Here is a 15,685-nt window from a genome sequence, read left to right on the forward strand (position 1 = left end):
ATGATAAACTTGTGATAATTATAAGGTTTACATGTGAATAATGAATTGATCCAAAGATAGCTTTATTTTTTGACATGAGTTATTGTCGGTCTTTGATCATTGCAACAAGATATCATTTATAATTAATATTACTGTCCAAAGACTTGATATTAATGTTGTGTCAGATATATTGAGATGAGATTTGTCATTATTTGAATTTTATTGATTACCAATTATGGTTAATAATATGAAAATCTTTTGTTTATTTTAGCTAATGCATCTGCTATATCAATTTCTGCTAACATCAACTTAATTTCCATGCTAAATGAGACAAATTTTAAGGTTGGAAAGAGAACATTTTAATTATTCTTGGCTGCATGGATCTAAACCTTGCATTAAGAACTGAACAACCTCACCCTCTCAATACGGATAATACTCCTGATGCAAAGAAGAAGTATGAGAAATGAGAACGTTCAAATCGTATGAGTCTTATGATCATTAAGCATGGTGTTCCGGAAGCCTTTAGGGGTATAGAATCCGAAGGGATTACTAAATCTAAAGATTTCCTTGCCAAAATTAAGAAGCATTTTGTGAAAAATGATAAGGTAGAAACAAACACGCTTTTAGCTCGCTTGATTTCAATGAAGTATAAAGGCAAAGGAAATATCATGGAGTATATTATGGAAATGTTTCATATTGCTTCAAAACTTAAGGTACTTAAACTCGATCTTTGTGATGAGTTATTGGTGTATCTGGTTTTGTTGTCTCTTCCTGCATAATTTAATCAGTTCAAGATCAGTTACAACTGTCAAAAGAAGAAATAGAGTCTAAATGAGATCATTTCATACTGTGTACAAGAAGAAGACAGGTTGAAACAATATAAGACAGAAAGTGCTCATTTGGCTTATGCCTTTAAGGATAAGGGCAAGAAAAAAAAGAATAATAATGAAGCTGCTAAGGGTCCTGTTCAGAAGAAACAACATAAGGATGATCAGGGTTGTTTCTTCTGTAACAAGTCTGGACACGTAAAGAAGGATTATACCAAATATCACGTCTGACGTGCTAAGAAGAGTATGTTCCTTACTTTGGTCTATTCTGAGGTTAATTTAGATTCAGTACCTAGAAATACTTGATGGTCAGACTCTGGTACTACTACTCACATAAGTGTTTCTATACAGGGCTGCCTAAGCTACGAAAAGCCAAGTGATGTTGAAAGACACATCTTTGGGGGCGACGGACAATCGGTAGATGTGGAAGCAATTTGGCACTTTAGGTTGCTATTAGGAACTGGTTCATATTTGGATTTAAAAGATACTTTTGTTGTACCGTCTTTTAGACAGAATTGATCTATGTTTCTGTATTGGACAAATCAGGTTATTCTTGTTCATTTGGAAACAATCAATTCAGTTTATCTTCTAATTCAAATGTTGTGGGAACTGGTTATTTGAGTACTTATGACAACATATATTTACTTGATACAATTGCTTCTTATAATGAATCCTTGCATGTGGAATCACGTGGTACTAAGCGTAAATTAAATAAAAAAAATTCACCGATATTATGGCATAAGCGCTTGGGTCATATCTCAAAAGGTAGAGTTGAGCGTCTTGTGTCTGATGACATTTTGGATTCCCTTGATTTTTTAGATTTTAACATATGTGTTGAATGTATTAAGGAAAAACAGACCAAAGTTAAGAGATTAGGTACCAACAGATCTTCAGAAGTCTTAGAATTGATACATACAAATATTTGTGGGTTATTCCCTACGACATATTGGAATGGTCAACAATATTTTATATCATTCATAGACGATTACTCACGTTATAAGTACCTATATTTCATTCATAAAAAATCTGAGTCTCTGGACATGTTCAAAGCTTTTAAAGCCGAAGTTGAGAATCAACTCAATAAAAGGATTAAAATCGTTAGATCTGATCGTGGTGGTGAGTACTACGGCAGATATGATGGTTCAGGTGAACAACGTTCAAGACTATTTGCTAAATACCTAGAGGAATAAAATATTGTCCCACAGTACACCATGTCAGGGTCACCTAGCATGAATGATGTAGCTGAAAGACGAAATAAGACTCTTAAGGATATTGTAAGAAGTATATGATTGCTCATTCTTCTTTACCAGAGTCATTCTGGAGAAAATATTAAAGACAACAGCTTACATTCTGAACAGAGTACCGAGTAAAGCAGTTTCTAAATCACCTTATGAGCTTTGGATTGGTCGAAAGCCCAGTTTAGAGCACTTACACATTTGGGGATGTCCAGCTGAGGCAAGGCCTTATAGGCCAAATAAAAAAATTAGACTCCAAAACAGTTAGCAGCTACTTTATTGAGTATTCTGAACGCTCTAGGGGCTATAAGTTTTATGATCCCACACTCAAAAATATCTTTGAGACGGGAATAACAACATTCTTTGAGGATGTTAAGTTTGGGGGAGAAATAAGGTTAGAAATATTGCTTTTGAGAAGGAATTGGCTTCAGACTCAATCCATACAGTTACTTTTGATAATATTCAGGTTCCTATACATGTTATCGATCAAGAAGTAAATCTAAAACCTCAAGATGACAATGTTGAACAACTCTCTGTTCCAGAAGAACAAACTCAACAACCTCAATAACTTGTGTTATTAAAGAGATCCACGAGAGAAAGGAGAAATGCTATTTCGGATGATTATATTGTATTTCTCCAAGAACATGAGGAAAATAATAGAATATTGGAAGATGATCCAATCAACTTCATTCAGGTCATTAAAAACTCTAACTCTCAAAAGTGGATTGATGCCATGAATGAAGAGTACAAGTCCATGCAAGACAATAAGGTTTGAGAACTTGTCCTATTGGCAGAAGGTGCAAAACCAATTGGTTGTAAATAGATATTTAAAACCAAGCGGGATACAAATGGTAATGTGAAAAGGTATAAGACACATCTTTTAGAACAATCATGATGCTTGTTGCACATTTTAATCTTGAGTTACATCAGATGGATGTTAAGACTACATTTCTCAATAGCGATATTGATGAGATGATTTATATGATGCAACCATAAAATTTTGTGTTAGGAGACCCGGAGAATATGATTTGCAAATTAAAAAAATCCAACTATGGACTCAAGCAAGCTCCTCCTCAATGGTATTACAAGTTTTAATAAATAATTATCTCGTTCGGTTTTGAGATGAATATTATTGATGAATGTGTAAATCATAAGTTCAGTGGGAGTAAGTATGTTTTCCTGGTTCTGTATGTCGATGACATATTGATTGCCACTAATGATATAGGCATGTTGCACGAAATCAAGAGATTTCTATCAAAAAATTTTGAGATGAAAGATCTTGGGGACGCCTCTTTTATATTAGGAATCCAGATACATCGAGATTGTTCTTGAGGTATACTTGAATTATCACAAAAGAGTTATATCGATAAAGTACCCAAAAGGTTTGGCATGCAAGATTAAAGACCATGTAACACTCCTGTTACTAAAGGAGACAAATTCAGTCTCAATCAGTGCCCTAAAGGTAACCTTAAAATTCAAAAAATACAGAAGATTCCCTATGCTTCAACTGTAGGAAGTCTGATGTATGCTCATGTATGTACGCGTCCAGATATTGCATACATTGTTGGTATGTTAGGCAGATACTTAAGCAACCTTGATATGGATCATTGGATAGCAGTCAAAAGGGTTATGAGGTATTTTCAGGAAATAAAATATTATATGCTTACATACAGAAAATCAGAACAGCTGGAGGTCATTGGGTACCCTGATTCTGATTTTGCTGGATGTCAGATAGCAGAAAGTCTATATCATGCTACATTTATATGATAGCAGGAGGAGCTACATCATGAAAAAGTGTCAAACAGACACTAGTAGCTTCCTCCACTATGACAGCAGAATTTGTAGCTTGCTATGAGGTGTTCAATCATGGAATATGGTTGCGAAATTTTGTCACTGGACTGTGCATTCTGAAAAATGTTGAAAGACCACTAAAGTTATTTCGTGATAATAAATCAGCAGTTATGTATTCCAATAACAATAGAAACTCAACTAAGTTAAAACATATTGACATTAAGTTCCTAGTTGTGAAAGAAAGGGTACAGAGTTGATAGATATCCATAGAGCACATTGGAACAAACTCCATGATAGTTGATCCTCTTATTAAAGGATTGACACCTAAGATCTTTCATGAGCACACTGCTCATATGAGTGTGGTATTATTTGAGGATATCATGATTTAGTGGGAGTTTGTAATTGTGGTGCTTTAAGTTAGATTGTATTGTCTGATCAGAATAAAGTTTTCAGTTCATACATTCTGGTATATTATATTTGAGGATGACCTCACTAAAGTTTAAGGTAGGACCAGTTAAAAATAGACATGTATTGATCACATTGTATGCAATTTTCATGCTACGCATCCATGATTGATCTATGTCGTTTGATTGTATTGCTATATGTCACCATTGATGGGTCGAGTCACGATAAATGTGATGAAGGCTGCTTTGATACTATATTGATATAGTCAATGGACAAGATTGTTTAGAATTACCCTTTTTCAGTGATAGCAATATTTGAGCTCATAAGGTTATACACACTTTAATGAATCATATGGTGTCCAAGTGGGAGATTGTTAGATTTAAATCTAATTTGTGGACACATATGATTAATCAGTGTGTATTGCTATTCTTAAGGATAACCCGCATAAAGTGATCAATCAATTTGGTTTAATGAGTGTTTAAATAAATCATAGGCTAAAATGTGCAAGTACCATGTTGTAATTATAATTTGATAATGGATCAAATTATAAAAGTACAACACCTATAAATAATGGGTTATGGTCCCTAATTTAGGGTTAACATTCTCTATTCTCTTATCCCATCTAAAGAGATTCTTAAGGAGTAACCCTCAAGATTAGAAGATCATCAAAACCCTAATTCAGATTCGTGTAATGGATTCAGGTATAGCTTCCGCTCTTGTTGTATTAAATCTCTTTAAATTAATCACGGTTATTAGATCTGTATTAGATCATTTTTTAGCACCTACAAAAAAGAGTCCCGATCTTTTCTATGGTTTGTTCGTTCTTGCGCCTTCATTCGCTCGATGGCACCATAGATACTCCCTCGTCTTATATTGACGAGTTCTCCACCATAATAAGATCTTAATTAATCTTAACAGATTATATTGTCATTATTAAAATAATAATTAATCTTAATTAAAATATTAATTAATCTTATATTGACGAGTTCTCCAACATAATAAAATCTTAATTAACATTAACAAATTATAAGTTTCAAATCGCTATCAAAGCTGTAATAAAAAACAATTCTGGTAAAATATATTTATATTTGTGTCAAACTGTTATATAACGCCAAATTTTGGAAATTTCTTGACCTTGGAACTTGGATGACTCAACCTTGAAAGTGGTGAGGTTCCCTACGTCACGAGGCGGTTGTTCAATAATGGATCCTACTCTCAATGGATCGTATCCAAGGTTTCATACCCGAAGGGACCAGTGGGCTCAAATAATGGATCAAATTGTTGTTAGTCTTTATTTTCTTTTTCTCGTTCTTTTTTTATAAAAAAAGAAAGTTTTAAATTAATATTTTTTTTTTCTACCACCAAGTTTTGCCGTGAAATACTTGAGAGTACATAATTGAAGATTCAAAAGAGACGGTGGGAGTACAATAATTTATTTCCACGTGCAAATTATTTTTTAGATAAATCATGTACATAATAAAGGTCGTTGCACTTTCCGTCTACTTTTTCTTTAAAAAAAAATTCCATGCGTATCGGCACTTTTGTTGCCGTTTTCAGCACGTGTATTCCATGATGTGAACTTACAATATAAATCGTAGAAGCTATATACATCTTCAAGTTAAAATGAAACAATAAATTAATACGTGCCAAATACCAATAATCAAAACATAAGAATAGGCTGAATAGCTGCAATAACCACCAGGTCAAAATTGATATATTAAAATATTGAGATATCCACAAACTTAACAATAACCGGTTCTTGTATTTTACAACTACGTTATGGAAATAATATTAAATTATTAAACTTATATTAAATTAAAATATCAAAGGAACTAGCCTTAACTCACTAAACACTAATAAAATATTGGTATTCACTAACTTAGGTACCGTTTGGTAAATGGTTAAGTGAGGGGTTATTGAGACTTAACTCTTCTTAACCCGTCAAACATAAAAAATCTATACGATGGTTAAAGTGAGTTAACCCTTCATAATTTGCCAAACATAAAAAATATAGTAGGGTTAAGCTAACCCCTCTAGAGTGATTAAAATGAATTAATCCCTCAAAATGAGGGGTTTACTAATGCTCCTATTTAGAAGGATTAAGAGTTGACCCTTCTAATTATAAAAAAATAGTCAAAATCATTGTTATTCCCAACCACTAAAACTGACCACAAGAACTAAAATAAAACTTAGATAACGGGTTAATAATTTAGTGATTCAGATTATCGAATAACGGGTTAATAATTTAGTCATTCGGATTATCGAATGTGCTAACTATGTTAATCCTTCTCCTTAATTTCCCTTCATTAACTCTTTGTCAAACGGGCTTAATGGGTAAATTTCATAAAACAGCGTTACAATTGACCATTTTTAAGATAACCCTCTAAACTTAAGAAATCTCAATTAAATCTCATTGCATTTTGTCAAATAACCCTAAAACTAACAGCGTTAGATCTTTTTATCAAAAGGGGGAAAACAATGTTAGATCTCATTGTATACCGTGAAAATCACATATTTTCAATTGATCGAAATGTCTCCGACGGAAGGGGGAAAATGACCCTCTTCCATGTCCTTTCTAATAAAGTTAAATGTGATTTTCAAAAATCTCCTTAGGCTTGGTCTACTTTTGAGATAATCATGCCTTTTTTTTTTTGTATTTTTAACATCAACCACTGCAAAGGTCAAAGAAAATAAACTGTCATCTGCATCTATTCTGATTGTATTGTTGTAACAAGCAAAACACATTTATATTACCGTACAAGTGGGTGCTGTCATGCTAAGAAGAGGACAATAATATCTGAATCCCTCAATGCAATACCCAAATGCCCAAAATACACATGTGAGTCATCTATCTCCACCGTCAACAGGATCTGATAATACATCATACACTATCCCCAGTTTTTTTTGAGTGCTTTAAGATAATGTGGTAAGATCTCATAAGATTTATCCCAATCTCCGAATATTTTTATCATTACCTTCCTCCGAGCATTCCAACACTTGTTGTATGATACATCCAAGTTGGTCGCTTTATGCACTAAAATACGAATATCATTTGGCCTTAGATCAAGATCCTCCCTTAGTTTAGACATAATTAATCAATATATGAAAGAGGCCGGCACGTGTTTATGATTTATCTCTAATCGAAGATTGCTACATGTGTGAAGTTTGTTGTAGTGTATTATTTTAAATTGACCGCCTACTCTTACCCCCAAGCGTGAATTAAGCTTCCAAGGACATTTTGCATTTCCGCCGTGGTACCCATCACTATCTTCTTCCTCACCATCTTCGCAGTAAAAACAAACTACATTATACCTTGTTGTATTATTTTTTTGTCTGCCTACACTTGACTTTTTTATGGCTCACAAACAAAATGCATGAATCGATTTCTTCTTGCTTTCAAATAGATCGCCCTTTCTGAATGAGAAGCCCTTGTCTTGTGTATCATCATTTAAATTAGTGCTAATAGGAATACTTTCCATTGTGGAGTCATCAATCCATTCTTTTCTATAAAGTTCATCGGGTGGCAGATCCTCTAACATGACATACTCATTGTTGGAATAACATCAGTCAATATATTGGTTGTCCCCTTCATCACGATCTATCAAACATGTCATGCTATTAATTTGTAAGTCATCCTCCTCCTCATCATCCTTGAATTCGTCACTTGCATTATCAGCTTCTATCGTCACTCCTGTGAAAGGTTAATAATCTTGATGGGGAGCGTTATCATCGAAGACATTTGAAGTGCCCACAAGTGAAGGACCGCTCAAGTATTATGATTGTGTCCCTCCCATATCTTATTGTGGAGACAAAAAGGCGATGGAGTCAACTTTAAGGTCCTCTAACGTGCAAGAGTATACTCCGTCGTGATTCATCGATTTGCCCAAATTTCTATGATGCTTTTCAATAAATAATTCCACCGAACGCTTTTCATCATACAATATTCCAATGAGACTCATATCGTAGTTACTTGAGATTTGAATGCTGCTTGTTTAGATCCCCATAACATGATAATTGCAAATCACGTTGAGGTGATACTCACATGGATTGGTTAATGTAAGTTTGTGTAAGTTATTAACCAATTTATCGAAAGTATATGATTTTGATATAAACAACGGTTTCGTTACACCTCCATCATATACATGCATATTATTCTCGAGATAGTTAATTTTCCCATCATATGAACAAAGAATTACGATTCGATCGTTCATCTTTACCTTTGAAGAGTAAAAAAAATTATAATATCAATATTACACAAAAAAAACAAAAATATTATTTACAATTAAATCCTCTAAATGTCGATTTTACACATCCATAATTTAGCCAACTGTCAAACCTTTATATTTTTAAGATCGCCTAATTTAAATAATTTAAACAATATTCACCTTTAAAATTTTAAAAAAATAAGACACTAACTTTTACAGTTTTCCTAATTTCCTCTCTAACTTCATATACAAATTTCTTTATTTTTTTCTTCACAAAATTCATATATATTTCAAAATTTATTTTAAAATCTAAATTTAAACAAGTTATTAGCATGAAATAGTGAGAATATGTAAAAATTTAGGAGAAAAAACAAAAAAGTTTAAAGATTTTACCGAGAATTTGTCGATACCCTAAATTTGATATCCAACGATCTCCGGTGAACTTCGACGCTTTTCAGCCCTGAAAGAGGATGATATTTCTGCGGCGGGAGCGACGACAGTCGACGGACGATGCGGCGACGGGCGGTGGTAGATTGGTGGTGAAGGAGGGGAGAGAGAGACAGTGAACAAGTTGGGGAGAGACGTGAAATGAGATCACGTGAGGGGGAATTAAATAGCTAGCTGGGGTGGTGGGCCTACCGCAACTCCACGGGATTTTAAATCCCGTGAAGTTACAGGCCAAATTGCCAAAGTCATCGCTCTCTCGAGTCGGCGCTAACTTCACGGGATTTCAAATCCCGTGAAGATGTGGCTTCACACTTACTCCCACTAACCCAAGCGCTAATGAGGCCTTAAACTTCACGGGATTTAAAATCTCATAAAGTTTTTAATGTTTTTTCGCCATTTTTGATCCAATTTAAGCAAGGTGGCTAAAACTAAGTCGAAAATAACAAATATTTTTAAAAAGATCATTTTTTTAAAAATAAATTTCTAAAGGGGTCTATTTTAAAATTTTGTCTCAAACTTAACTTTGATCTGTATGGTTCGATTCTGTTTTGCCAAAATAGGCGATTTCATATATTTTTTGGGATTGAGAAATACACCCGTTCTTCATGTGCAAGTCACAACCCTTTCCAAACCCTTTGTTCTCTCTTATCCCCCCCATAAGAAAGCCTCTCCGTTGGTTTTCTTGTGTTATTCAAATCATTAGAGGTACGACCAGAATTTTTCTCCCAACAAAGTAATCGACTATTATTTAGAGAGTACTCATTACTCAGCACAGATATTTGTTGCTTACTAGAAGAACATGCACAAACTTCTATTTCAGAAAGTAACTCAACCACATACACAAATACATATATCGGACGTCTGACACAAAAGAGTGATAATTTAACATATATAGCCGATGTACTTCAGAAGCGATACAAATGTGGCACTAGCTCCGTTGAGAATATATCTGCTCAAACCTGCGAAGGATCAAGGAATAAGAACACAGGGTAAGTGACCTCAACTAGAAGGCGTCAATGTCGCAGTAAACATATAGTAAGGAATGAATTAGCATTTCAGGCCAAAGGCGTAAATAACTGAAAACCCAACATTAAATATCAAATAGCATCGAGATAGTTAGAGATCGGAACATCAACAATGAAGATAGGAAGGATGTGCCTGCTGTTTCCGCTCAGTTATAAATTTAATTTAGAAAGCCTTGTTCTTATAATGCTAGCTACACGTATCGAAATAGGTTAAAATTCAAAAGTAAAATAAGCATTAATCTTATCTTGTTATAGAGAATGAGGTGCTCATATACAAAACCAGGGACAGTAAACCGTGTTCATAACCAAAATTGAAAATAGATTCATTATCAATCATATTACACAGAGAATCATTTCTTATGATACTCCCAGATACCCAAAACATGCCAAGAGGATCAAAGGAACAGGTCAGAGGAATTTGCATTAGCAGAGAATGGAAAAGGAAACTGATTTGGTGGTTAGCTACAATGGAATACAGACATCTGCGATTATAATTGGATTAATCAATATAAACGTATTCACTAGATGCATTTACTTTTGGTTTCAAACAGGTCATTACAGTTACATACACGAACCAACCACTAGAAATTATTCCATGGTCTATACTGTTTGTCCATCCTTAATAGAAGATTGTACCATGGACTATATCGCAGGGCATCTCAGTAGCCAACATGAATATAGTGCTGACATCCATTTAAGATGGAGACTGCTTGTATCATTATAGAGTAACAAGTAAAAACTCTTCTATAGATGTATAAGCCATGCTTCTTAGTTCTTCAGAATTCAAATTCTCTATTATGCACAAAAATTTGAGAAGACATCCATCTCCTCCTCAATATCATCATCTAGCTATCCCCAATAAGATGATGACTAAGGGTCATGGTACAAAGCTGAAAAAGTCCAAAAAGATAGCTCAATTTTTCCGTTCATAAGTCACGAGATACCTATCCTTTTCTGTGCTTGCAAAATAACCATTGTTAAGCTAGTGTTCATACACATATATCTCATTTTATCCTCATAGATCATAAAACTTGTTTAGTTTGATCTATCTCATTTTATGCTGTTAAGACTCTCCTTGATGCACTAATTTATGAAAATTGAGAAGCTCAATTTTGGGAGAAAGCCCATCATCAAATGTTTTTAACAAGTTAATATTATTTTATTCCCCTCAAGTCATAAATTACTGATATGTTTCTTAAACTATCGATATAACTTGAAAGCTTTTCTCCCACCATTCAGCATTAAGCTAGGACCCATAAATTCATCTCTTTAACTTCAATATACAGAAATAGGTTATACTTACAGAATTATTCAACTGCAGTTCATACCAATGTTATAAATGAAAAAACCAAATTTAAGCTACTGCTTCTCTTCCGCCATTTGTTGAGTACCCAGTATCAGAGTAGTACAGCTGATATAGATGATTCTTTGCAAAATCAAACCACTGGACATTCCATAATAATAGGGAACAAAGAAAGAAAGAAAGTTCCACATATTAGACACCCGAGTCAACAGATTTGATATCTGACTTGAATCAATAAGCTAAAAAACTAGGAATTTCTAATCTCACCATAATAGTGAAAATGCGGGAATCTGTGATTTTAACCTAAGATTCCTGCGAAACTAACACCATATGACGCAAGCATTGAAACGATAGCACACACCACAAATAAACACTAAAATTCACAATATTTCCAGTCAACAAAACGTTAACTTTCACAGAAATAAACAGGCCCTAATGTCAAATATCCGATTTAACAGAAAATTCCCAAATCAGTACCATTTTCTTAACCCTAAAGATATAAATTACTTCAGATGTGTGCATTTACTATCAAATCATCGGGAGGAAAATTTTCCAAAATTCCCAATCAACAAAATATCTACTTTCACACAAACAGGCAGGTCCCAATGCTAAATACCCTATCAAAGAGAAAATTTCCGAAACAATACCATCTTCTTAACCTAAATATCTAAATTACTTCAAATATGTGAATTTACTGTCAAAATTAACTGATAAGAGTTGACTATACCTCAGCAACAGCCAGAGCCTCCTCCTTCAAAACCCCATCCACTCCTCTGCACCCTCCAACCTTAGATTTGCACGCGGGCACCTCCTCGAACTCCGACGCCTGCAGAGACTCCGACAAAAACCCGACATAGAACTCGATGGTTTCATCAGCAGGATGCGCGACGATTTTGGTGACGGAGGTCCATAAAAAGAGCTTCTTGGCTTGGATTCCCTCGATGTCGGTGATCTGACCGTACGAAACTTTTCCAGTGATCTTTTTCTCGTAGTAGACGAGATTTGATAAGAAATGAACGTAGCAGGTCGAGGTTAGCTCGACGACGAACTCGCCGTTGGAGGAGAGGGAGTAGGATTTGACGGCGGAGGGAAGGAGGCCGCGGGGGAGTCCGTACCTTGGGAGGAGGTCGTAGACTGTCTCGGATTGAGAGGGGAGGAGAAGATTGAGGAGGAGGATTAGGGTTAGGGTTTTTGGAGTTGACATCGTCGCCATTGACGGGCTTGATTGAGCGAGGAGACTTTGAGGGAGAAGGGGGAGAGTATTTATGGGTGCTTTGTTGGGGTTGGGGTGCGGAGTGGGGTCCAGTTGGGTTGGGTTTTGTTGGGGTAGAAAGTGAGTGAGCGTATCAATCGGTATCCTTAATTTTTAGTTAAGTAGGAAGTTGGTCAAGTTTTATCCATTTGTAATTTTCTGAAAGCAATCGCGGAGAGACAGAGAAAGAAGAATTTTTCAAAACAGACCCACTTCAACTTTTTTTCCTTAAAACCGACCCGTTTTTTATTTATTTATTAAAACCGACCCGATTTTGTAATTAGCAGATTAATCACATTCCTAAACAGTCGGGGTTGGCAACCCCGACTATTTAGGACATTAATTTTTAGGGTTTAAGGCTTCTAATTCGGGTTTAACACCTTCCTAAATAGTCGGGGTTGCCTCAACTGCAGTTCATACCAATGTTATAAATGAAAAAACCAAATTTAAGCTACTGCTTCTCTTCCGCCATTTGTTGAGTACCCAGTATCAGAGTAGTACAGCTGATATAGATGATTCTTTGCAAAATCAAACCACTGGACATTCCATAATAATAGGGAACAAAGAAAGAAAGAAAGTTCCACATATTAGACACCCGAGTCAACAGATTTGATATCTGACTTGAATCAATAAGCTAAAAAACTAGGAATTTCTAATCTCACCATAATAGTGAAAATGCGGGAATCTGTGATTTTAACCTAAGATTCCTGCGAAACTAACACCATATGACGCAAGCATTGAAACGATAGCACACACCACAAATAAACACTAAAATTCACAATATTTCCAGTCAACAAAACGTTAACTTTCACAGAAATAAACAGGCCCTAATGTCAAATATCCGATTTAACAGAAAATTCCCAAATCAGTACCATTTTCTTAACCCTAAAGATATAAATTACTTCAGATGTGTGCATTTACTATCAAATCATCGGGAGGAAAATTTTCCAAAATTCCCAATCAACAAAATATCTACTTTCACACAAACAGGCAGGTCCCAATGCTAAATACCCTATCAAAGAGAAAATTTCCGAAACAATACCATCTTCTTAACCTAAATATCTAAATTACTTCAAATATGTGAATTTACTGTCAAAATTAACTGATAAGAGTTGACTATACCTCAGCAACAGCCAGAGCCTCCTCCTTCAAAACCCCATCCACTCCTCTGCACCCTCCAACCTTAGATTTGCACGCGGGCACCTCCTCGAACTCCGACGCCTGCAGAGACTCCGACAAAAACCCGACATAGAACTCGATGGTTTCATCAGCAGGATGCGCGACGATTTTGGTGACGGAGGTCCATAAAAAGAGCTTCTTGGCTTGGATTCCCTCGATGTCGGTGATCTGACCGTACGAAACTTTTCCAGTGATCTTTTTCTCGTAGTAGACGAGATTTGATAAGAAATGAACGTAGCAGGTCGAGGTTAGCTCGACGACGAACTCGCCGTTGGAGGAGAGGGAGTAGGATTTGACGGCGGAGGGAAGGAGGCCGCGGGGGAGTCCGTACCTTGGGAGGAGGTCGTAGACTGTCTCGGATTGAGAGGGGAGGAGAAGATTGAGGAGGAGGATTAGGGTTAGGGTTTTTGGAGTTGACATCGTCGCCATTGACGGGCTTGATTGAGCGAGGAGACTTTGAGGGAGAAGGGGGAGAGTATTTATGGGTGCTTTGTTGGGGTTGGGGTGCGGAGTGGGGTCCAGTTGGGTTGGGTTTTGTTGGGGTAGAAAGTGAGTGAGCGTATCAATCGGTATCCTTAATTTTTAGTTAAGTAGGAAGTTGGTCAAGTTTTATCCATTTGTAATTTTCTGAAAGCAATCGCGGAGAGACAGAGAAAGAAGAATTTTTCAAAACAGACCCACTTCAACTTTTTTTCCTTAAAACCGACCCGTTTTTTATTTATTTATTAAAACCGACCCGATTTTGTAATTAGCAGATTAATCACATTCCTAAACAGTCGGGGTTGGCAACCCCGACTATTTAGGACATTAATTTTTAGGGTTTAAGGCTTCTACTTCGGGTTTAACACCTTCCTAAATAGTCGGGGTTGCCAACCCCGACTGTTTAGAATGGTGATTAAGCTGTTAATTACAAAAATCGGGTCGGTTTTGATAAATAAAAAAAACAGGTCGGTTTTAAGAAAAAAAAGTTGAAGCAGGTCTGTTTTGAAAAATTCTTCGACAAAGAAAAGTCGAAAGACATGAGGTTTGGTTCCTAGGGACTCGAAAGCATGCGGGCGAAGCTTAAAATTTTCCCAGAGCGCCACATTTTGGGGTATTTAGATGAGATATTGAACTTCAAAATTTTCTCGCTGGACTTTCTACCGGCAATTGGCAAATAACTAATATCTTCTTTGATAGGAAAATACTTAAAAATTTAATCATTTGTCAATTATAGGGAACGTCTCCTCTTCTCCTCATTGAGAGTTTTTCTTCTCAAGAAATTATTATTTATGAAATTACAAGTAGAGGGTTCATAAGAAAATTTTATATTTCAAGAAGGTTTCGTGAGACAATCCAAAAATTTTAGGGTTTTTTATGTGAGTTGAAGTTAGGGAAGGTTATGTCAATCATTGAAGACGCGACCTCCAAAAAAAAAAGAAAAAAGAAAAAAAAAACCAACAATAAACCCCCGATAATATTTAAAAAAAACCCAACAAAAAAAAACACCAAAACCACATGAACATTCTGCATTTTGCAGTAAACCCCCGATAATATTTAAAATCACATTGAACCCCTAATAACTCTTGCAATTATAAAAAGTCCTCAATAAGTTTTTAGATTTTGCAGATAACACCCATAAATTAGAAAAAAAATTAAAAATTCATTTGAAGGAAAAATACAACAAAAGAAAAAAAAAGAAAAAACAATATGCAAGTTGGAAATTATACACAAAAAATATAGAATGTCATAAGTGGTTTGTTAAGCCGTAGTTTTCCAACCGCAGTAGTTGAAATTATACACAAAAAACAATTCTTAGCAAAGCATTTAAAATACATAAAAGAAATAACATATATGCAAGTTGGAAGGCAAATAACCTGTATACACAATTCTAAGTACAAAATTGCTCCAACTACAGCTAGCGAACCAAATATATATTCAACTATTCGAGAAGTTAATGTCAGTCCCAAATAGTGTTTGTTAAGCTTTTTCAAGTTAAGTTCAACCAAACGGAAGCTTAGCCTTGTTCTTCTCAACTCTGAAGGCATCGATACTAAG

At 35.3% G+C, this 15,685-nt stretch overlaps 2 protein-coding genes across 2 annotated transcripts; both read right to left on the reverse strand.

The window, feature by feature from the left end:
- LOC109833372 lies at nt 9,672-12,480 on the reverse strand. The gene is made up of 2 exons (XM_020401025.1): nt 11,945-12,480; nt 9,672-9,848 (listed from the first exon to the last, which is right to left on the reverse strand). Exons 1-2 carry the CDS (start codon nt 12,428-12,430, stop codon nt 9,843-9,845), a joined length of 492 nt encoding a protein of 163 aa, XP_020256614.1. The 5' UTR covers nt 12,431-12,480; the 3' UTR covers nt 9,672-9,842.
- On the reverse strand, nt 12,884-14,170 carry LOC109833371. The gene is made up of 2 exons (XM_020401024.1): nt 13,592-14,170; nt 12,884-13,005 (listed from the first exon to the last, which is right to left on the reverse strand). The coding sequence occupies exons 1-2, from the start codon at nt 14,075-14,077 to the stop codon at nt 12,916-12,918; spliced, it is 576 nt and encodes a 191-aa protein (XP_020256613.1). The 5' UTR covers nt 14,078-14,170; the 3' UTR covers nt 12,884-12,915.

This window comes from Asparagus officinalis, chromosome 3, assembly GCF_001876935.1.
Source record: "Asparagus officinalis chromosome 3, Aspof.V1, whole genome shotgun sequence".
Lineage (NCBI taxonomy): Eukaryota > Viridiplantae > Streptophyta > Magnoliopsida > Asparagales > Asparagaceae > Asparagus > Asparagus officinalis.